Source organism: Acartia tonsa, chromosome 14, assembly GCF_053477335.1.
Source record: "Acartia tonsa isolate MP-2025a chromosome 14, ASM5347733v1, whole genome shotgun sequence".
NCBI classification, from domain to species: Eukaryota; Metazoa; Arthropoda; class Copepoda; order Calanoida; family Acartiidae; genus Acartia; species Acartia tonsa.
Window position 1 is genome coordinate 18,739,681 of NC_137273.1, and position 24,155 is coordinate 18,763,835.

At 31.2% G+C, this 24,155-nt stretch overlaps 1 protein-coding gene across 1 annotated transcript in view; it reads left to right on the plus strand.

Moving 5' to 3' along the window:
- The window catches only part of LOC145305349 (cell adhesion molecule Dscam1-like), a 170,263-nt gene that overhangs the window by 129,045 nt on the left and 17,063 nt on the right, over positions 1–24,155 (plus strand). Inside the window, exons 41-54 of the mRNA XM_080146966.1 lie at positions 4,371–4,415; positions 5,439–5,500; positions 6,151–6,198; positions 6,532–6,611; positions 8,044–8,129; positions 8,825–8,905; positions 9,590–9,642; positions 10,219–10,301; positions 11,507–11,570; positions 12,147–12,250; positions 15,678–15,729; positions 16,488–16,530; positions 16,729–16,813; positions 17,153–17,204. Of these exons, the coding sequence (XP_080003092.1) occupies positions 4,371–4,415; positions 5,439–5,500; positions 6,151–6,198; positions 6,532–6,611; positions 8,044–8,129; positions 8,825–8,905; positions 9,590–9,642; positions 10,219–10,301; positions 11,507–11,570; positions 12,147–12,250; positions 15,678–15,729; positions 16,488–16,530; positions 16,729–16,813; positions 17,153–17,204 (938 nt within the window). The remainder of the gene's footprint in view (positions 1–4,370; positions 4,416–5,438; positions 5,501–6,150; positions 6,199–6,531; positions 6,612–8,043; positions 8,130–8,824; positions 8,906–9,589; positions 9,643–10,218; positions 10,302–11,506; positions 11,571–12,146; positions 12,251–15,677; positions 15,730–16,487; positions 16,531–16,728; positions 16,814–17,152; positions 17,205–24,155) is intronic.

The window sequence follows — 24,155 nt, forward strand, 5'->3', positions numbered from 1 at the left end:
TCAGTTCAACCTGAACCTCGAAAGCTTGCAGATCAAACCGACGCACTACAATTATAATAATGCCACGTGCGACGAGTCCTGTTTATGGTTATGTTTTGTTTCTTTTTTGTTTAACTGTGAACAGGATTCCTGGCGCGGGGCTCAATTCACGAACATTTCTGAAAAAGATAGAATGAAAAATGTTCCAAAGTTAAAATCTTCAAAGAAAGAAGGAATCAAAGAAACTAAAAAGAATCTTTATGAATTATCAGATATTTCTTAAGCTTTAGTTTTGCTGTTATGCAAGGCGTTCGGCCGAGGAAACAGAGCTGGAACGCTTTGTATAGCAGTTTCATTAGGCTATACTCATCGAAATAGAATCAAACAAATCAAAGTAAATCTGCTGTGTTCATAAAATTACTGCTTTTTTGTTTTAGGTAATCTTCAGAACGAAATTAAAATGTAATAATCTTAATATATAGTTAATATTAAATTATTTATAATGCTTGTAATATAAAAAGATATTTTTAAAATGATCAAATGTGTTTCATTTATGTTCTTATCTGTATATATCATATTTCACGTCTGTTAAACAAGAAACGACAATAATGCTTCGCATCCAAATTTAAAAATACGTACCTAAGATTTTTTACGCGAAAAGATCCCAGGTCCCGATCAAATAAATCCGTAAAGAAAACTTATGTATTCGAATAGAAAACCTTAGTTTTATGCGTTGGAAATAAAATTTTGAGCTCATTTATAATTTTAAATGAAATTGTAAGGAAATTTGCGTCAATTATAAATCTTAAGAAATGGGTAATTTCTTTTAAAAAAAAAATACTGCTTCAATTTTAATATATGCGATAAAATGAAGGTAAAGTTAATTTAAAATATGCATAGTTTATCTTAAATTAATTCTGTGACATTCACATAAAATAATAATCAATATTTTAATAATACCATACATCGTGTTCATTATTATAAATGCTTAAACATGAACGAAAAATATATGTACCTAGGAAAATAATTGCTAAAAAGTATTTTCTCAAGGTTTAAATTGTCCGAAATCGCTAGGTACGTATATTACTACGAATCTCTGCTCTCGGAATGAAAAAAATCTTTACGCGTGGATTAATAGGAATCCCAGCTCCCGGAGTGAAAGAAAAACTTTTGTACATGAATTGTTAGAAATCTCTGCCTCCGGAATGAAAGAAAATCTTTGATTTGCTTACAAATTTAAACAAATATCTTGATTTTTTACGATAATCTTCTAAAATAATAATGAGGAATATTTTAAACATTATCATAATAATATTACATGTTGTGTTCTTTACTTTAATGCATTATTTCATATGAGAATCTGAGAAATAACATTTTTAAAGTAAACGTGAACCATGAAAAAATACCTCGAAAAATAATTTGTAAAAATCTATTTTTCTCAATTTAAAATCTGCAAAAATCATTTGGTAGTTAATACACACGAACTTTTGCTTTTCGAATCATACTTAAAGAAACAAAGTCTTTTAAAATCTGCTTTAAAAGTCTAAACAGTTTTGTAGAATTTTTTGTGCCTAGATATGAACAATAAAATTAGTTGAATAATGAATACTTATTCTTTACAGAACCCATTTAGGTTCCTTTCACAAGCTCAACATATAACTTGTAATATTTTTTCTTTAAAAGATCATTTTCACACATGAATAGTTTATGTTGTAGATTAGATATGTGTGGTTTGAAAAATTTTCAATAACTTTCTGGCGGCAACACCCGCCATATTTCCACCCGCCATATTGCAGGCCTCTTACCCTGTGTCGGGCGGCAAGCTTGGCAGCAACCAAGTCGATTCTTGATTTACAACAGCACCAACCTTATTATCAGAAACGGCTGGAACACAAACAAATTTAGCAACATCATCGTGAACGACGACGGCAACACCCGCCGTAACAATGTTATCAACGGCTACAGCATCATCACCAATATCATCAGGATTAACTGCAGCACAACTAACATCATTATCAGTAATAGCCACGGCAACACCCGCCGTAGCTATGTTGTCAACGGCTGCAGTACTAGCAGAACCAACAGGTTCATCAGCAGCGTTACAAGCAGAACCAACAAGTTCATTAACAGCGTTACAAGCAGAACCAACAGGTTCATCAATAGCGTCACAAGCAGCACCAACAGTCGGCTGCGGCTGAACATCTGAGCTTTCTGGTTTTAAAAACCCTATAGCTTCACTTTCCAACTCGAAATCTGAGCAGACAACATACCTACTCTTTGATAATCCATTAGCACTCACAGCAAAATATCCAGATCCAAACAAGCTGGAGTAAAGCATGTTTTCTCCTACTGAGCGTTCAGAGTAGGGAAACATCGACGGGCGCAGGTGCCCAATGAGCAAATCCACCTGCCCATTAACCAAAGTAAAATCTTCTGGTCTCATATCAAATAAAACAGCTGCCTCCACAGGATTCATGGAGCACATCGCCTCTTTAGATAAAGGTTCGAGTTCACAAACGCATCACACTATTATACTTCCGATACAATGCTATTTAATTTCATTATTTGGCTAGACGCTAGGGGCGTAGCTAATAGTGTAGAATAAAAGTTGAAGTTATTATAAAAGTAAAAGTTATGTTATTCTCATGGGACAAAGTCTATTGATTATTATAAGCAGAGGGACAACTCTATAATTTGAAATGTCCGTCCGTCTATCCGTCTGTACGTCTGTGAAAAAAATGGAAGACGAAGAAAGTCTCTAAAAATCAGCATGTGACGTCATAAAAATGAGGGATTATCCATCTCTTTTTAAGGGGTTTTATTTCCCACTCCTTCTCTAAAATACCTCATTTTTATGACATCAGAATTTTTTGAGGGACTTTCTTCGTCTTCAAAAAACGGTATGATAAAAACCTGTAATTACTGGCTGCTATTCATTATAAATAGCTGAGTTTTTTTAAGATTTCTTTTACAAATGGGAATCTAGATTTTAATGAATTTGGTCCGTCGGTCATTCTGTCATGCTACAAGAGACGTATACAAATTTACATTTGAAGGTGTCGTAATTTTTTTACATACTTTATATTTATATTTTATGAAACGGAACATCTGTGTTCTACTCTATAACTGACTTTGTCCGTTTTACGTTAATGATTTTTTATGCTACTTATGGATTTTGTCATGCTTGTTGTTTTTTTCATTATACAAAAGGCAAACTTTATCATGTCTTAATCAGAAAAAATACTTAAGAAATAAATAATGTATGACCTTGAAGAAATAATAATTTTGGTTAGACGAGCTAACACTACAAGGGCCCAATTTCTATGGGGTACTATCAGTATCCATGCGGGCTCTTTTAACCTAATCTAACCTACACATTAAACATCAATAATACGTTTTTTTCAAATTTTCTTATAGTCCACATATGTAAGCTTTGAATTTAACAAATACAGCTGATACAAAATTCAAAATTTCTGAAAATTGTATTTATCGAATATATAGAATTTTAGAAAATATCAAATTACCATGTTGTATATTTTGACTTTAAGTATTTTTATACAAATTTAGTATGTCTGTTATTTGCCTATATTGTTTTTAAAACTCAGGAGATGAATTCTTACAAAAACTTTTGCCCCACTAAATTTTTAGTGAGGCAAAATTAACCCCTCTAAATTTTTAGTGAGCCTCACTGATTTTAGTGGGGCGAACTGATTTTTTAAAGAATTCACCTCAGGTATGGGATAATTTGATAATACCTACCTCAGAGAAAGAGGAGAAAATGGGAATTTTTTAATCTAGTCACTAAAAATTTGTTATAACGTTTTCTTATTCGTTGGCTTATCAACTTTGGGGACTTTAATGAATTTTGATTGGTTTGTTTATTAGTTGAGTAACCAAACGTTTTAACCACTAATTGTAATCTACAGAAGGGGTAATTTTGTGTTTATGTACATCAATTTATCGGCTATTGTCTGATCCCTTTAGATCACTGTCCCCATTTTTGGACATCTTTCATGTGGGCACCCCAAAAAACTTTTGGAAGTGTCCTCCAACCTACAAAAAAATCTAAAACATTTTCAAAAATTTTTATTTTTATTGTTATTGCTGTTCTACTTTTGACATAAACGTTCTTGTTTCAAAAGTTGTTTTATAAAAATATTTTTACATAATTTATGATTTTTGTATTTCGTTCAAAGGCAAATAAATTTTCCTTTAAGTATTAAGAATAAAATAATATTTAGACTATCTACCTATCTAATTATGTATCTATCTATCTAAAAATTTACCTAGATGCATACATCTATCTATCTATTTATCAACCACTCAAATAATATATCTATCTACATTCTATTTACCTTTCTAATATGAAATCTTAGTCATTTTGTTTTCAGGGACGCGTTAAATTTGACGGTCAGCCGAGAACTAAGTTTTGCAAGGTATTATACTTCAGACATACGGATATGTATGGCTTATAAAGTTGCTTCAAACCTCAATCAATTAAACGTGAAGATATATTGACGCCTAAACTTTTTTGAGGAGCTTTTACTCCCAGGAGAGTTGACTTATTCCCTGACAAATAGCCTAAATCCTGCCCTGTACAAAAACTAAGCTATTCCAAATCCAGCCGTTTACAAGATCTTACTGGATATACACAAACATACATTCATTTATTTTAGTATGAAGGGATAAATGTTTAAAAAGCATTTTAAATGATTCTAAAACTTTGTTTTTTGGCTCCCGTGCCAAATCACCAAATAAATGTTTTTAGACTCATTTTAAATCCTACATTTAAACATTTTAACATCTTTTAATATTAGGATGTTTGGTTGTTTGATTATCACTTAATATCTAAGAAACCGTAATTGTGGCAGCAATTTATAGAAGAAGACAATAAACTGTAGTGTAGTTAGAATATCTATAATACAAAGTAGAACGATGTCTGTCTGTCTGTCTGTCCGTCTGTCTGTCTGTCCCTTAAGATCTCGGTAACCACTGAACCGATCGGATTCTACTCTTCAGGGTATCTACCTATTGGTCCTGTGGTGGTTTTAAGCTATTTTCTTGGGGGGTGGGACACCCCCAACCCCCCCAAAAGCCAAAAAATCCCCCCCCCATTTTTTTTTTTATTTTTTTTTTGAAGGAGATTTCCATGGTCCTTTACGATTTTCGCCATAATTTTTTTTTTATCACCTCTTGGGGCATAGCCCCTAGAGGCTAGGGGCGAAACCGCTAGTAAATTATAAAGTTAAAAATTTTGGGGATTATTATTATGATTGGGTTTTACAAAGTTTTCTACAATTATTTAAATGTGGGTATAATGGGTAATTTAATTTATCATAATTAGGGAGCGGGGTATATAATTGATCGTCCATTGTCTTATCCCTACAGATCCCTGATAAAAACGCGAATTTAAAACTTATAGAAGCGTAGCAACTCTATAATAGAGTATTTACTTTTAGGGTGGACGGATTGCGACCAGCATCTATGTATGTTCTTAGAGTTATGAGTGTCAATACTATAGGTAAATATTATCTTAGAGTTATGAGTGTCAATACTATAGGTAAATTTTAGAGCATAAAACTTTCACTAAAGCTTGCTAACATCGTTATCAATACAGGTAATGTTACATTACATATTGAGAACTATAATCTTTTAATAATACTAGTGGCTGTCCTATAGCATCTAATAGCTCTGTATTAGAAAATCAGATAAAGGGTTTTAAGTCACAAGTTAAGAAATTAAATAGCCTAAAACTATCTGTGGACCTGCGTGAAGCTTCTATAAAATGAAGAACTCAATCGGCTTTGTATGTATAAAAAGATTAGGATACAGGCCAAAAACAGGACAATTAATTGAACTCTTTACTAATTTTGAATTTTTTTGTTGGAAAATAAACGAAAACAGTAAAAGTGTCTAACTATGACGTCAGAAAAAATTAACAATTAACCAATGGGAGGCCGCTATATATTTTACCATTGTGAATACTGGCTTCTCATTGGTTAATTGTTAATTTTTTCTGACGTCATAGTTAGACACTTTTACTGTTTTCAAAATAAACAAATTTTTTCCTGAAAATTACAAATTGTTCCGGAAAGTTGTAGATTTGAGCCATTGCATTGATGAGACAATACGGTACACACTGACACACATATAATTACTTTAATTTTTTAGGTGCAGGACCCCCAACCCAACAGCTATTGGTCCACACACGAGAAGAAGGTAAGTTTCAAATCCTTCTGCAAAATATTTGTATTTATTGCCATTTCTAGAAATAAAACATTGAAACTCATATCGAATGAATGTTAAAATTGGGAAGTGATCTATTTAAGTGTCTAAAAAATCAGCCATTTGACGACATAAAAATGAGGGAAATGAGAGGAGAAGTTGAAAAAAAAACTAAAAAAGAGATGGATATTCACAAATTTTTTTTTGACGTAACATGGCTGGTTTTTTAGACACTTTGTCCAGTTACAATTTCACTCTTTAACATGGAAGACTGACGAACAGGTTTTACTTATAGATTATCTTTGTCACTAGTATAATTTTTTTCAGCTCCATCTGGAAGTCCCATGAACGTGGAGGCGAAAGCGTTGACTGCCAGAGAAATTCTGGTCACCTGGGATCCGCCGCAGGTTCGCAGTTCAGCGGTCATATTCATACACAGCCATATAGATAGATAGATAAAAAAAACAAGGATGACCAACATCCATAAGTAGCGAAGCTCAAAAATTATGATTGTATATCAGGAAAAAATTACTATAAAGCAGTGTCATATAATAAATATTAACATTGGAAAAATAGGGTAATCATCACACCTTTAAAATCACGCAACCTTATAATCATGAAAACTTATATCTAGGAATCGATCTAGCACCGCAATTAATAGACAAATCTTAATGAAACTTGATGGAAATATGTAAAACATGAGCAATTCTGATAATTTCAACCGTCAATCCTGAAAAGGAATTGAGAAAACCATGAAAACTTTAAAAATCTAGGAATCGATCTAGCACCCCAATTAACAAACAAAAAATATCATTAAAACTTGGTGAAAATATGTAGAAATAAAATTAATTAATCCCTGAAAATTTCAGCCCTTTATCTTGAAAAGGAGTTGAGAAAATCACGAAAACGTAAAAATCTAGGAATCGATCTAGCACCCCAAATAACAAACAGACAAAACAATGTATATATAAGATGGACATATATAGTGGGAATCTTCACTAAAAATTTCAGCTTTCTATCATGAATAGGAGCCGAGAAAATCACGTTTCCCCCAATTTATTAATTACGGACAGACGGACGGACATTCGGAATTATAGAGTACTAATAGCTTCGCTACTAAAAAAACAATTGTGTTGTTGTGTTTAATTTATGCCTCTTATGGAATTGGATCTTAAGAGATAGGATAAGATTACCCCTTCTGTAAATAAAAATTATTGGTTGAAACGAATGGTAACTACCAGTTTTGTACTTCATCAAAAGTACCCAAAGTTTTCAGTCTAAAGCATAAGATAATTATAAACATTGGGTACCAGTTTTATTAACAGCTTACACCATAACTATTCTACCGCGGTTTTATTTTTTGTATTAAACTATTAACATTTTTAATTACTTTAAATTTTAATTAAAGTTTGAAAAGATTAATATTTTTACGTAAATATCAATCTGTTAATGTAGGATTTATTTAAATCAATTATTCTAATTTAGATTCATTTTACATTTGTTGATTAAATTATTCATTTTTATTTATGTTAAACAAGGATGACAACATTCATGACAACCTATTGGTCATTTGAAATATCTCATAGAATTGTTTACAGAAATCTAATTCCTCTCATAGAATTTATATGTAAAGACGGACGGACGGGCGATGTTAATTATAGATTTGATTCCTAATGGTGGTTTTAATCTTAGCACGAAATATCAGAATTCTATCTTCAATAGAAGTCGAAAAAAATCATTTTTCCCAAAAAAAAATGACAGACTTTTGGAATTTAGAGCAGCTTCAATTCTATATTCTTTCTAAAAACGGTCGACAGCTGAACTACTGAATTTTGTAAGATTGAGAAACGTCACGGCCATCTACTGGGATACCATGTTCGATATGGGGACATGAACTCCGACCAAATGATGAAACGGACCATAAGGTGAGTGATTTCATTTTATCCAGTATGGCTTCGAGACCTTTCAATATCAGATGGATTAGAAATTGTTCTGAAAAATCATGTATAGGATCGTATTACAGACAAATTTCCACGAATATTAAAATAAAGATTATAAATCCAAACCAGTTTTGTTAGCCCGAGTCTTTAACGGTTTTCATATTTTTATTTTTGATATCCGCGAAAAGCTGTCTATAATACGATGCGATAAATATCTAATATCAACATAAAACTGTATTCATAATGTTATTGTTTTATGTAGTTGATGTATGTATATCCATTAAGATCTTGCAAACAGCTGTGCATATCTGTCCATAATATTCGACTGATGTTAGTATTGGTATCGGGCAGGTTTTAGACTATTTTTTAGTGAGAACCTCATCTGTACACTACAGCCATACTAAATTGGATTTTATTTTTTGTTATTATGCTACTTGTTTTACGGTACATTTTAAAGCCTAAAATGTGCTTTTCATTACTTATTGCCAAATTAGTAGCGGGACAAAGTGTCTCAAAAATCAGCCATGTGACGTGACAAAAATGAGTGATCATCCAACTTCTAATCTCATCTCCCTCATTTTTATGACGTCACATGGCTGATTTTTAAGACACTTTGTCCCGCTACCCAAATTACTATGAAACTACTGAATAACTGTTTCTAAAATTGATTATTGTCTTAGGGGAGAAAATATTCAAGAGTTTCGGATTGTTGGATTAAAACCATTCACAAAATATCAAGTTATGCTAAATGCGTTTAACAGGTATTATATGATATAATTGTCCTATTTCTATAAAACATTTGAATCACTATTGACGATTTTAACAAATGAGTTTTGAATATAAATGTTTTATTGATTTAAAACTTGTACTATGTAGTACAATGTATGTTTTTAAATATATTATTGAATAGTGTTTTTTAACCACGGAATTAGTATAATTGACATGTCGAAAGACTTTTGACTTAAATTTCTCAATTTTTGGAAGGAAGTGTTATCATCCACCCACCCCCCCCCCCTCCCTTTTATTGTTGCCACCAAAATAACCGACAATATTTTTTTCAAAAACTTAAACCGGCTATCATAGAAAGAATTTTCTCGTATTTGAATCCGGTGGAAAGGAACCGGTTCTCATCCATACGAAAAAAAAACTATGTCTAGCATCGTATTATATCCAGCTTTCTACGAATATAAAATGTACAATCATAAGATTAAAACCAGTTTTTTTAGCCAGTGCCTTCGGCACCTCGGGGCTAAAAAAACTGGTTTTTAATCTTATAATTGTACATTCTATATCCGCGGAAAGCCGTTTATAATACGATGCGAGAAATAACTATTCCAATTGGAATTAGATAGGTAGATTACGCTGTTTTTCATATATGCTATATATTTCATATTAACATAATAAACTCGTAAAAGACCTTTTCTGAAATTTGTTTACTCCTTCAGTGTTGGACCGGGACCAACGTCAATGAGGGCCACTACATCTACGTTAGAATCAGGTATGATTTAGATTTTGATTCATTATACCTGTCATTTTAACACCCTTCATTTTGACTCCATTTTGACTTTAATGTTGAATGTCTTGGCCAATAAAATGCTGGGTTTGGGACTGAGTAACCCTTATGATAAAGTAACAGGATGTGTGTCTGTTTTGTGTCTGTTTGTCTGTGTGTCTGTCTGTACCGAAGGATCTCGCTAATTGCTGAACCGATCGGGTTATCCTTAACAGGGTATTTTCTCATATGTCCTGGAAAGGTTTATAACTATTTTGGGGGAAGGTACCACCACGATCCAAGACATCACAAAAAAACGAAAAAAGATTTAAATATTCTTAGACTTGAACGCAACATAGATAGGTATCGTAGAGACTTGAACAAAAAAGCCAAACATTTAAAGTGCCATTAGAGGCCTCTAGGGGCGTAGCCACTATTACTAAAGATAGTATTATAGCTCTTTTTTATGCTATGTTAGACACCTTACACTAAAAGCACTATTCGACAAAATGCCTTGACATTAACTGAACCTTTAAATTTATAACTAATCATTATGCCATTTAAACTAAACTTTTATTTTAGTTCCTGAGACGCCTGTGAAAGAAGTCAAGTGCACAGCCAAATCTTCAACCAGCTTAGAACTGTCATGGAGTCCTCCCCCAGAGGTGTGGTAGATAGATAGATAGATAGATAGATAGATAGATAGATAGATAGATAGATAGATAGATAGATAGATAGATAGATAGATAGATAGATAGATAGATAGATAGATAGATAGATAGATAGATAGATAGATAGATAGATAGATAGATAGATAGATAGATAGATAGATAGATAGATAGATAGATAGATAGATAGATAGATAGATAGATAGATAGATAGATAGATAGATAAACAGATAGACAGAACATCTGATAGACAGATCGGCAAATAGACAAAAAGACAAATGAATAGAAAGACAGATAGACAAATAATCAGACAGAGAGACCTACAGACCGACATTTGGATAGACAAATAATCAGACAGAGAGACCTACAGACCGACATTTGGACAGACACATAGGCACGACAGAGACATACATAGGTATAGATAGATTTTTGTTCATATTCAAGTTAGTGAAAGATTTAAAAATATGTATATCTAGACTTTACACACCCCTCCTTAACCAAACTTTAGATTAAAAAAATTTCCCAAACATTCGGACAATTGGGCGTTCAAATAGGACCTAGTGGTAGTTAGAATCAGCTGAGAACAAAATCCCAGCCGTTCCTTCTTGCCAGATATCGCCATTTTGGGAAATTTGCCGAATGTTTGGGAAATTTTTTTAATCTAAAGTTCGGTTAAGGAGTGGTGTGTTTACTTAACCACTTTGGACATAATTGCTATTTGTTAGTAGCGAAGCTACTTTATAATTCAATTTGTCTGTCCGTCCGTAACGCTATGGCAGGAACGTGATTTTCTGAGCTCCTATTCAAGAGAGACCGCTGAAATTTTTAAGGAGTAAACAAGTTCACATCCTACATATTTCAAACAAGTTTCATCAAGATTTGGATAGAAATTGGGGTGCTATATCGATTCCTAGATTATCAAGTTTTTGTGATTTTCTGAACTGCTTTACAAGATAGAGGGCTAACATTTTCAGGGATTATCTAGATTAAAGTTATACATATTTTCACCAAGTTTAATCAAGATTTGTCTTTTGATTAGAGTGCTATATCAATTCCTAGTTTTTTAGGCTTTTGTGATTTTCACGATTCCTATTCAAGATAGACGGCTGAAATTTTCAAGGATTAAATATGAGAACAATTTTTTAGCTTCGCTATGGATGTTGTAATTCTTATTCAATATTAATTCGTTTAAAATGATTTAGAGTGGTAGAAACGGCATTATACTTGGGTATAGAGTCAGCTATAGAGAAGAAAATAAAATCGGAGGTAAGAAAAATTTGTCATTGACGGGATTTAATATTATCAATAGGGATAGAATATAATAGGAAATATTTATATTTTTATCTGTTGATGACGTTTACAGCATACATATAAATCGTACAATTTTCTGTATTGATGACAATTTTAATATGCTATAATTTTACAAGACGCATCAATTTATGTATTATGTTAGGCAATTGCTATGTACAGATTTTGATACGAAAGCAGTGGGTTTAGAATATAGTAGATATTATAACCGGAGATAAATTGTCGTCAATTTAAGTTGCAATTTCCCCTCGCATTTATTGGTCAGGCCGTTTATCCAGTAGGCGGAAAGAGGATGGGGTAAAAAGGATATCGTTATTTTAGCCCGCTACAGAGTTCACTTTATTATAGAACATGAAAATCATGAAGATCAAAATATTAATAAATCCATTTCGAAAGTGCAGTCATTTTTTCGACAATTTTGTCGCTCGTACTTTTGGAATGAATCGTATATTCCAAAAAATAAACAATCTGCTAGACTTTTTTTAAGTTTGACGGATTAAGGGGCCAGTTTGACCATCTATATCTATTGTTTAGGCCAAGCCCCAATACAAGAAACAAGGCTGGTAGGTTTGGAGACTGAGCTAAAAAATTTGGAAAGATTTACCAGTTATTTCATCAAAATTGCAGCTTTTACAAAGGTACAATGTACATTTCACTACCTTAAAGGGGGGGGGGAGGGAAGAGAGGTATCGAAAACGGCCACTTATCTCGTTTTTTGCTCTATTTTTTTTATGTTCTACGCAACATACAGAGCTTGATCTTTAAATCGTTTATAGGTGATCTAAACCGGGGCGATTCATTCAGCGCGCCATCAAATTATTAAATACCAATCTTTAAATCGAATTTGCATGGGCGATTTGGCGCGCCCAGTTGCGCGGCACCGGCGCGGCAATGCCACTCACCGAGTGGCATTGTCGAACCAAATCGGGGGGTGATTTATTTAATAAATAAATATTTTTTTTAATTACTTTAATATTTTATTGCAAAACTATCGTGAAAACATTTTTATAGTTATTTTTAAAATAAATTATATATTAATGTTTAAATAAAATACCATACTGACACGGCATTTTATATAAAATACCTTACTGACACTGCTTAAGTAATAAAGTTGTACTGGCGCGGATCGATATTTTAGTGAGTGCGCAAGTGATTTAACAACACCGCACCGAAAATCTTTTAAAAATCAATGTTTTATAGGTGGGCTGTGGCTCACCATCAGCGCACCTACGGTTCACCTTTGAATCGCCCCGATTCAGCGCACCATAAAAACGATTTAAAGATCCAGCTCTGGTTTAGTATTTTAGGGTTAATAACATGGAGATAGGGGATATTGGACTGTAAATTAAACTAGTACCCAAAGTTTTATAAACAATCTTCGAGTATAGTCAATTTCGTGGCAATGCTTCTTATTGGGCGATTTGTCGTATTTTCACAGTAGCTTTTTATAGGTTATTTTAGTTTAGGTTAGGTTAAGTTGGGTTAGGTGATTGCCCTGCAGGGTTAGAGCCCCCTGCAGGGCAATCACCTAATCACTTTCCTATTCTATTTTCTGTTAGCTTGTTAAGTCACTTTAACTTTTGCAAACCTAAATTTTAAATGAGATATTTTTCAATTATGCAAAAGAAAGAATTTTGATGAATAAAATGAAAAATTATTATCATGAAAAAAAGATGTTATACATGGTTATAAAAAAGGGGTTGATAAATAAGAAAATAATATAGTAGTCATGTTCTATTATATAAAGTTGTAAGGTTTGTCTTTAGCTTAAGACTTCGATACCGATTGAGTTCTCCATTTTAGAAAATCCTCACATAGGTCCCGATATGGTTTTAGGCTATTTATTTTCAATTTTACGTAGTTTTAAGCTATTAATCTTTAATTTCGACTATATATCATCTACATGTTACATAAAACACTAAAAAAAACGGCTAAATGGCAGTCTGACAATCATTTTTAACTAAATTTTCTGAAAGTTGTGGAAACCTAATCAATATTTAGGACGCCTATCTTTCTCAGTAATATATAAAAGATAAAAATCAAGAAGCAATTTAATTTACTTTCATATGCTTAAAAATGCCTCTTTTTATGGAATCTGAATTAACAATAAAGCCAGACTCTTATCTTAAGTAGATCTCATTGTTTTGTAACATACATACGACCGGACATACCTTTCTTATACAGAAGCTTCGCTACTAACAAGGTGTCCTATTATCCTACCTTTGTATATTACCTTGGCCTGTCATAGTTTGCATGTGTGTGTGTGTGTATGTGAAATTAATCTTGCGAATGTAAAATGATATTTGATTTCATTATCACCTGCTGTAAATCAAGGATACAGGGATAATTCTTAATATAACTTTACAAAGAGTCTGAAAAATCAGGCATGTGACGTCATAAAAAATGAGGAAGATGAGAGAAGAAGTGGTAAAGAAAACCCCTAAAAACATATGGATAATCCCTCATTTTTGCGACGTCATATGGCTTTGTAAAGTTACATTCTTAATTTATGAAATGTGACAACATCTACTTTCACTTTAATTGCTCGTCCTTTATCTAAAAGTTCTGACTTTAACTGTGTATGATGAAGTCTATTATACTATTTATTATAAAAAAAACCTAACCCTTAAATGTAGATTAATATCATTGGTGGAAAGGTTTAGACCATGTGTTACTTTATACAACCCAATCAAAATCCTATATTATTCCCAAAAGTATACTCCTGATTTAAATCCAAATTGTCATTTTTTTCTTTTTTCTGTATCGCTTATCCCTGTAATTCTTTAATCTATCTTTACACCTCTTTTAATATCATTTTCATCATTTTTGTCCGCTCTCGGGATTTTTTGGGAAAGCAAGGCTTTTCTACATTTTTGACTTTGCTTGGTTTAAGTTCTTTTTCTGTCCATTTCCTACCAATTTCAATACATTTTCTGCCGTTAAAAACTGTTTAATTTTAGTCAGTTTGACTTATACAAAGTATTTGACTACTAATCTTAAAAGATATACTTTAAGGCCCATGTTAGAAGAAAGATATTATTCCTTTTTAAAAGCCAAGCTTTTCTATAATTAGGGTCGGTCCGTCCGTACGTCCGTCACAGAGAGATAGTTTTCGTTAATTTAGGCATGTTAGAATTATCCTTTCGATTTCAAACTTTGCATGGTGATTCCTATAGTAGTTAGGTACGATTTAAAAAGCGTAGCAACTCTATAAGCATTACCAGAATGTCCGTACGTTCATTTTAAACATGTTGATTTTTTTACTTTGTTAACAACAAATTTTTATGTGATCTAATCATCCGATTGATCTGATTTTTGGTATATTGATTCCTGGGACAACAAAGTATAATGTTATAGGCGAAGCAGCTCTATAATCAAGTTCTAAAAATGTAAGTATGTCCATAAACATTTTCCTGTATCAAGCAGTTTTTCAACAAATTTACTTACAATTTTGCTTCGACTCTTATACATTCATATTCTGAATATTCAGTTCTGACACTATACAAGTGTTAATGTCCGTTTGTCCTACCGTTTCAGTGCTTTGCCTTTATGGATGTTGTTATCCTTGTTTATTTGAAACTCTTCTAATATTTAAATAAAATAGGCTTTGTTAAACTATATGTTTATAAGCAGAAAATAATCTCCCTTCTAAGACACATTGTTTAATCTTTGAACTAGTATATGGCAATCCTTCATCCAGAGAAAGTTATCTCTTGGTTAAATAAAATATATCTTTCTATCTCTCATTAATCTAAAATTATGAATCAAAATTTTAACATATCAAGGATGACAACAATCATAAAATCCAGAATTTTTTTTGCAAATTTGCGTTAATATTGGATACAGTAACAGGACATATCATCATTTTTAGGATTTGATTGTAATGTTACCTCGCTTATAATGCTTTACCTAATTACGGACCGGCCTTGATTATAAAAAAGCTTTGCTTTTAAAAATCCGTCAACCTAGAATTAATAAATATGTCATTATGTCACATAACGGACTAACATACTGATAAAGTACAATTGCAATGTAGTTACTTTTCTAACAATGGACTTATTATAGGCTGGAGTGGGCGTTTCAAGTCAGAAAATTACATGTGCTACAACTCAAGATGGTAAGGGTTCTTATAGGATCAAATATGAAGGTTGTATAATTGCTATTTCAAGACAGCATAAAGTGGCACCAAAAAATGACGTCATACAATAGATTATCCAATGAGAGGTCAGTATAAATTTTACCATTGGTCAATTACAGTGTATACTGGCCTCTCATTGGTCAACTTTCTTGTATGACGTAGTTTTTTGGTGCCACTTTACGCTGTCTCGGTTTTTTCTATTGGTTAATTTATTGTAGATTTTAATCTGACGTCTTACTGCCCTCCCATTGGTCAATTAAGATGTATACTGGCCTGTCATTGGTCATTTAGTCTGTGTATTGGCCTTTAATTGGTCAATTGATTACATAATGAGATTTAAGATATTGCATTATTAGAACTGCGTCTTTGTTGTTTGGTTCAAACTAAAGATTTAAAAACAATAATAAACTACTGCTGTTTTATTTAGTTCATCAAAAATGAATAAAGCCTAGTTCATAAAAAACATTTGGAGTTGACAATTTTGTTCTTGTATTTTAGATGATAAAATAAATTTATGAATAGACATTAGAATTTTAAAATTAGAAATTCTTTTTAGGGGTTTCCTATCTCACTTATCATCTTATTCCTTATTAATAGACTTAAAATTATTAATAACACACATTACACTTTCCAGTGCTTCTTTATGGAACAATTAAATATCAAGTTACTTTTCATATACTACTCTATTTGATGATTTCTGATGCTTAGTACATGATATAATTTTGTTCTTATTACAGTACCATCTGCCCCAGAAGATGTGAAAGCTTTGGCAGTTTCAAGGCAGGGTAACCAACATTTTAAAAGTCTTAGTTTTAGCTTTAGTTGTTTGAGCTATGTTATCAAAGCTAAAAACTAAAATATATGATGAGGGGGGGGGGGGGGTTGGATGTTTCTCTCTTCTTTAATGAAAAACTTCTACTGAGGTTAAAAAAAATTTTTAAAAATTCTAAAAAATAAATTTGGTCACCCTGACATCAGATCAAGTATCCTTGTGAGCTGGAAAAAGCCCGCGAAACCAAATGGAGAGGTCATCAGCTACACAATTTATACACAATCAAACAGGGTAAGCAATATCATAAGCATATTTTTAGTACACTAGTCAACAAAGTTTTAAAATAACGTTTTCTTATTTGTTGGCTCAACAATTTGATTTTTGATTGGTTTGTTCAGTAAGTTGAGTGTCCAAACATTTCAACTAAAAATTGAATCTAATCTACAGAAGGGGTAATTTTGTGCAACATCATATCCTTTTAGATCCATTACTTAACGTTGTAGGTTAACTTAGAAACCACTGAAATGATAATTTCAGAAGCATAAGGGAATGCTTTGGTTTCAGGCTATTTTGTAGGGTACATTAACCACCCTTATATTAATCTAAAATTATTGATTAAAATTTCTTTAGGATATGAGTTCAACAACAATGAATGCAGTGAACACACAGTTTCTCTTTCTAGGCAACTTATATTTTTTACTGGGAAATATGTGTATTGTGTATAGTACATAAATATAAAATAATATAGTACAATTTGTAGATTTGGTTTTTATAGCTAATTAATTAAAAATTGGATTTGTATTAAGAAATTTTATCCAAATGTTTTAACCTGTTAAGCACTGACAAACCCCCACCCCTCCTCCCTTATTTTTCAAATAAAAAGAGAATATGAGTGGTGGTAGTTTTTTCCTATGCTTAACCCCTTCCTGGGTTGCTAACCCTGCAAGGTTATATCTGCAGGGCAACCCCAGTACTTAATATAACCTAACCTAACTCGTCTTTAATTTCAATGTCCTTGGTCATATTTGTGCTAGGGTTTGATTGATAAAAATCATTAGTTATCTTATGCTCTACCTAACCCTAAAAGGTCTTTCTGATAAAAGGTATATAATGTTTAAGTTGAGATTATGTGTCGAAAACCTCTGTATTCTGTAAATGTTATAGAAGACCAGAATTTCTAAACTATTCAAGAATAAAACTCATAAAAAGCATAAATACAAAAATAAACAAATGCAAGAAGAATATATAAATGTACAAGCACAAACACACAAATGCATGCAAAAGAATAAAAAAGCATACACATAAAATAAAGAAGCAAAAAACACATGAAATAAAAATACAACTAGTATGAAAAAATCCACAAGTAACTAACTAAAGCATCATAAACAAGCTTTGGTTTTAATAATCTGATAGACTAAATAACAAATAAAGTAGATGCTCATGAATCTTCACAACATGTTTTGAAAATCTAAGATATCATGTCTATCCTAGCTTAATAAAAAATGGTTGAAAAAAGTATCCTAGAAATTAACATATCCTACAAAGTGGTTTAAATGTATTGATTAAAATAGAACAGTTCCTTGAAGGTCAGAGAAATCTTCACTAAAAATTCCATCTACATAAAATAACAACTAAACATTCATATCTCCATAGTATGTATAGTTTCCAATGAGATCTTTAACATACAGAACTATAGAGTATCTTTGCTCCTTAAAAACAAACACTTCCTGACACATATTTGCAGTGCAGACAGACAAATTATGCAAGCACAGACAGATGCTACAAAGACAGACAACCGGACAGACATTTGCATAATTCTGGCACTGCAATTTTCCTGCAATAAATATGAGATATTTTGCACTTGTTTCAATATTTTGCTTTATCTAGAGAAAGGAAAAAGATTCTGAAGAAAAAATACTCTAATAAACCCAACACCCTAGGATAATTATTCCATGAGTAACATAAGTAAAAATAGTTAACAAAACATAGGATTAAAATACAATAATCCTATTTTATAAAAGAATAAGGTTTTTTGTTTGTAGCAAATGATCTTGCTAACTACTGAACCAATATGGTCTTCCTCTACTGGGCTTAGGATGCTTTTAGGCAATATTATTATCATAAAAATCTCAATATGGTTTTAGGCCATTTTTGCCCTGTTATATTCCTTTGAATATAGAGCCCCTAGACTCTAGGGGTGCATCTGCTAGTAGATTTATAATTTGTTACTTCACTTTGTTATAATGCCTTTGGATGTTTACACTCCTTATGGCCAACATTAAGCAATTAGACCTTAAAATCTCTGCTCTACCTTTATTTTTTTATAGCAATCCCTATTCCCTGATTTACCAAATATGCAAAGGATAGATATGTATGTCTGCAGTAGAAACAAAAACACAAATAATCAAATTTTATCAAAAGAAATGTTTGTCTGTCTGGAAAGATGAATATATGATTGAATTTAACTTACGGACTGATCTTGATTCTAAATAATGATTTTGAAATAAATAAGATGGTTTTTTTATTTCCTATTTCCATTTCCTATGGAAGTATCTTACCCTATAGAGGGCTTCCAAGAACCCAACTTAACCAAACACCAATTAAAACTAACTTTCCCTTACTTAAAATTTATTTTCTAAAGAAAAGAGCGGGGTTAATGTGGTCAACAAGGCACTTTGAGGGAAATCACCAATTTCTACTAATGACATAAATATTTTAAAAGGAGCTGAAACTTTGGGAAAACTAAAGGCTTCAGTCCTTAATAAAAATTATTCAGACTAAATGTAAAATTTTTGGTTGATTATAATAGTTGCAAGAAATAATTACTCAAGCTCATCAAAATACAAATTTAATTAAAGTTTTATGATGATGTTTTTGTAGAAAATGCAAATTAAAGAAAAAGAAATAGGTTTTTTCAGTAAATATTTTTAATTTTCCTCCTAATTACTGTAAAATTAGATACAATGGAACTCAATACAAATCTTTACTGTTATTACTTAAACACACCCTTATATTTCAGGGTAAGTTTACCTATGTATGTATGTACAAAGAAATAATACCTCTATACTTGCTTATCTTTAGTTCAAGCAGACACTCTCACACTAACCTACAAATATTCAGAGATAAAGTCAACAGGAGATGGAGAAAAAATAGTTTTTCAAAACATATCATTAGATTATATGACCCTAGGAATTCAATCCTAAAATGAGAAAGCATTTTTTCTGCCAGCATTGAAATAAAAATTGACATTGTCAATTCAATTTTTTTTCATAGTTGACAATATGTGATTAGGGCATGTGATATCAAATATATAAAATAATGTTAATCATTTTGACATTTTCCTGAATCTCTGTAAATATCCAAGACAAATTTGTATCCAAATATTTCAAGAGGTTTGTACAGAGACCATGGGTGACATATCATTTAGATTCTTGTCCAGGTACCAGATTTATCCCTAAAATTTGAAGAAAAATTTTTTTTTTTTTCTTTGGTTAATTTTTAGAGAAATTAAGATCTTGTACATAAAATTCTTTACCCAAAAGGTTGTATATGGTACTATTTTGTTGCAATTTCATTAAAGGGTGTGATAAACTGGATTATAAATGAGATAAGGTTTAATTGAAGCCTTTTCTTGGTCTATCAAAAATCTCATTAGAAACAATGTTATAAAAGTTTAAATTATTATCTTAAAAGTTTTTGTACATTTTTTAAAAATATACTCTTTGCTGAAAAAAATAGACCCTTTTGCAAATTCAGAAAGTAAGTTCTGTATTTACTTTCAATGAGAGCCCAACTAGTTCAATGACTCCTTATATCAGAGTAACCACCAACTCTAACTATCTTTATTCAATTGAGTTAATCAGAGTTATCATGAAACAAATAATCCAAAATTAACAACAAATCTAATGGATTTGCTAAGTATCTATGGTTTGATGAGTTAAGATTGTCTTTTTTGAAAAGGGTACTAATTGTTATAAATTCTTTGGGAACTCAATGATTTATATCAAAGTAGCTATTAATTTTAAATCTACTTTTGGTATAGTTATAATCAAAGTTATCATGATATAAATAATTTGTGACTGAAATTAAATATAAACTTAACCAATTGAGTTTAGGCTTAAATCTAAATCTATATTTAAAAAAATATACAAATTTACTTCAATTGCAACTCTTTCCAAAACAGTCTACACATATACATCTAATGCAAATCCTTTCCCACAACCCTTCCTCTACTTTCAATATTTCCTCCCATAATTTGTATCAAATCTCTGAAACTATCAACATGAAACTTAAATCTTAATAATTTGTCTTTTGTCATATTTTTTACTTCTCAGCTGTTAGACAAATACTTTAGAAAGAACTTCTATACCTTTCACATAAACTAAGTTTTGAATTCTCTTAACCTATCTAAATATGGTATTTTTTAACTAAAATTGAACCATGATAACCATTGTAGCCAAAAAGATACTTCAAATATGATTGTTATATAAATATAATGACAATTTTAAGGAATTTATATCAATAATTTTTAATAAAATTGTCCTAGTTGAAAATAAATATATATCTTTGTGTAAAGTATTGACCTGAATGCACAAACTTTCTCACCTTTGTCTTTCTACAACTTCTCAACCAAGAGAAATTGGGGGTACAATCCTTTATACAACAAGTTTGCTACATTAAACCTTTCTTCTCCGCATAATTTTTAGGTTAGAAAGGAACACTCCACTTACTGCAGAAAAGTTTAATATGAGTTATTTTAAAAATCCTTTTATTACAACACTAGTGGCTTCGCCCAAAAAAATTTGCCACAAAGATTTAATTTTTAAAAAATTAAAATATTGGGGGTGCAACCACCAAGAATTATTTTTTTAAAAATAAGTACCAGTGGTTGTGCGACCATCAAATTTTTAATTAACTGCCTAAAAAAAATTAGGGGGTATTTTGTTGTTTTTTTGGGGGGGGTTGGGGGTGTCCCATCCCTCAGGGAAAATAGCTTAAAACCACCACTGGACCAGTAGATATATTTCCTGAAGAGTAGAATCCAATCGGTTCAGTGGTTACTGAGATCTTAATCTTCAGAGTGACGGACGGATGGGCTGGCAAACACTAAGCTACTCTGTATTACAGAAGAATAATTGTTTATAAAACTAACATGTAATTAATTAACTTGAAATATAAAGTAAAAACTTGCAAATAAAGGACAAACAGTCAAAGAAACAGATGTTTTATATGCTACTTTTAAAAAATAATTAACTGCCTTTTAGGGCAATACAATTAAAAATATGTGGAGCATTTGAAGAATTTATATTTTCTTGACAGGGAGGAAGGACATTGTGGTCTGCTTTAAAAATCTAGGATAAGGATTGAGCCAAATTGTTTAATACTTGTTGCAGAATATAAAGGAGAGAAGTAGAAAGAGTATGAAATAAGAAAAGACATTGATATTAAGAGATACTGACAAAAGGCAATATTATTTGGATTTAACGAAAAAAAACTATTTTATGTTTATTGAAAATCTACAAGTCTTACAGATATTTATGTGGAAGTTTAGAAATATATGTACAACTAATGGTCATGTTCTTTTATTTTTTAACATATATTGGCTCAACAGACTTTATTTCTTTCTTGGGGTCTTGGGGTATTGACTTAAAAATTTCTTGAAAAACATTCAAAAGTTGTATATGGTAGGGGGAATGCATTAGCCATAGAATATTAACAAAACAGTCACAGAAGCCTTACAGACCTAGTTCATAGCTCTTAATTGTATCTACCCTTTTACTCAATCTGTTTATTAGTCTTAGCTTAAAACATATGTGAACAACTTAAAGGAACATTCTAAGAGAATGAAAACAAGAAAGAGGGATCCTAGGAAAAGAAAAGAGGAAGGATTAAAAATATTGGTTTTGTTTTCTAACAAAATAAAAAGTCTGCTTATTTCCTAATTAGTCTTTTTACTTTCCATTACTTTTCACACAAAAGTTTTTATGAGCATTTACTTTCATTTAGAACATGTTGAGTTTGTCCAGGAATTTGGAGGGTACAAAAATTTGCAATTATTTGACAAACATTATTAATTTAATTTTTTTTCTGTTGGTTAGGATCCATTGATTTTGATATTAAGCAACAATTTTTTCACTTATGATAAGAAATGTAGCCATTAAAGGATAAATTAAAAATTTCATTTAGAAATGAAAATTAACATTTATTTATTTAGTTCTGATGAAACTAAATTATGCTCTCTCTTGAAATGAGTGGATTAATTGAAGGAGGGAACTGAAACAAAAATGACTACAATCATCATTCTAGCAAAAAAACATATGTATTTAACATATCATTTAAAATAAAACTACTGATAATAACGTATGTCAGCACACCTTAAAAAAATTTGCTTTATTCCTATAAATTAGAATATTTCATAATTTTTTACAGCATTAAATGTATTTTACTTTATTACAAAAAAAACCTGGGAAAAGTTTTTGTAAGGGAGATTTTATGTAATACTCCTCCACACAAAATATTAAAATGAGATTTAAGCACTATTTAGAACCTTAACACCATTATTTAAGGGTTTACCTTATTATTAGAAACTCACCTAACCTCTATATAGTAAGGTTATATGAATTTTTCATTTACAGTCCAGATCCAACAGAAACATGAGAAGAAAAACAATGATTAGACATACTCACTATCCTGCTTTTGAGTTGATTATTACATGTGTAATTGTAGAGAAGTCTTGCTGCTAAAAAGAAAGTTAGATTCAGGAATGATATAAAATATAACTTGTAATTTTCATAGACTATATGGGTATTAGATAGAAAAATGATAATATATCAAACATTAATAAGTAATGGGATAAATGATCCCGTAATAAAATTTTATCCGAAGTGTTTTTTTGCCATATCCCTTATTATCCATGGAAAGAAAAGGGTATTGTTGAAAGTTCCAGTCTTACCCAGAATTGTTTATTCTTATAGACTAAGGCAATAACAAACTTTTTTCATCACCAGAAATTAATAAAAAATCTACTAACTAAGACAGAACCAACCTTTTCCAAAACATTTGTATTTGATTATTTAATTTCCAGTTTTGGCAAAAACTAAAAAGTATTTTAAAAATTTGGATATTTTTTTATTGTCTTGTAAAGAAAAAACTTTTTCTTTTATTGTAAGGAAAACGTAATTGCTGAAAGAATTCTTACTATTAATACTTTATTTTTTTTAACCAGAGCAGCAATGGAACTACAAGCAGAAGGTACTTTTAACATTATTTAAAAATTGCCCTAGCCTACCAGAAGTAGAGCTGGAAAACTTGAGGAAAGAAAATCTGGAGAAAAAATGTTAAGTCTTTTTCTCCAACTTGCTAAAATGAATTTCTTATTTTGCAAGTAGAAACATAACCCTTCTGTCCTTTTTTATTTTAAGAATATGAGCTCTTTAAGACTGCTCTGACCTTAGCACCATCCTAATATTATCCTAATAAGTAAGGCAATAATTTAGGATACATAAATGTAACATAAATCTACCACAATATTTTTTTGAATACAGAGACACACTAATTTTGAATTAATATTATTAATAACAGGGTGTTGGCCTGGTATTCTAAGGGTTCCTGGTCCAAGCCCCGCCACGTACAA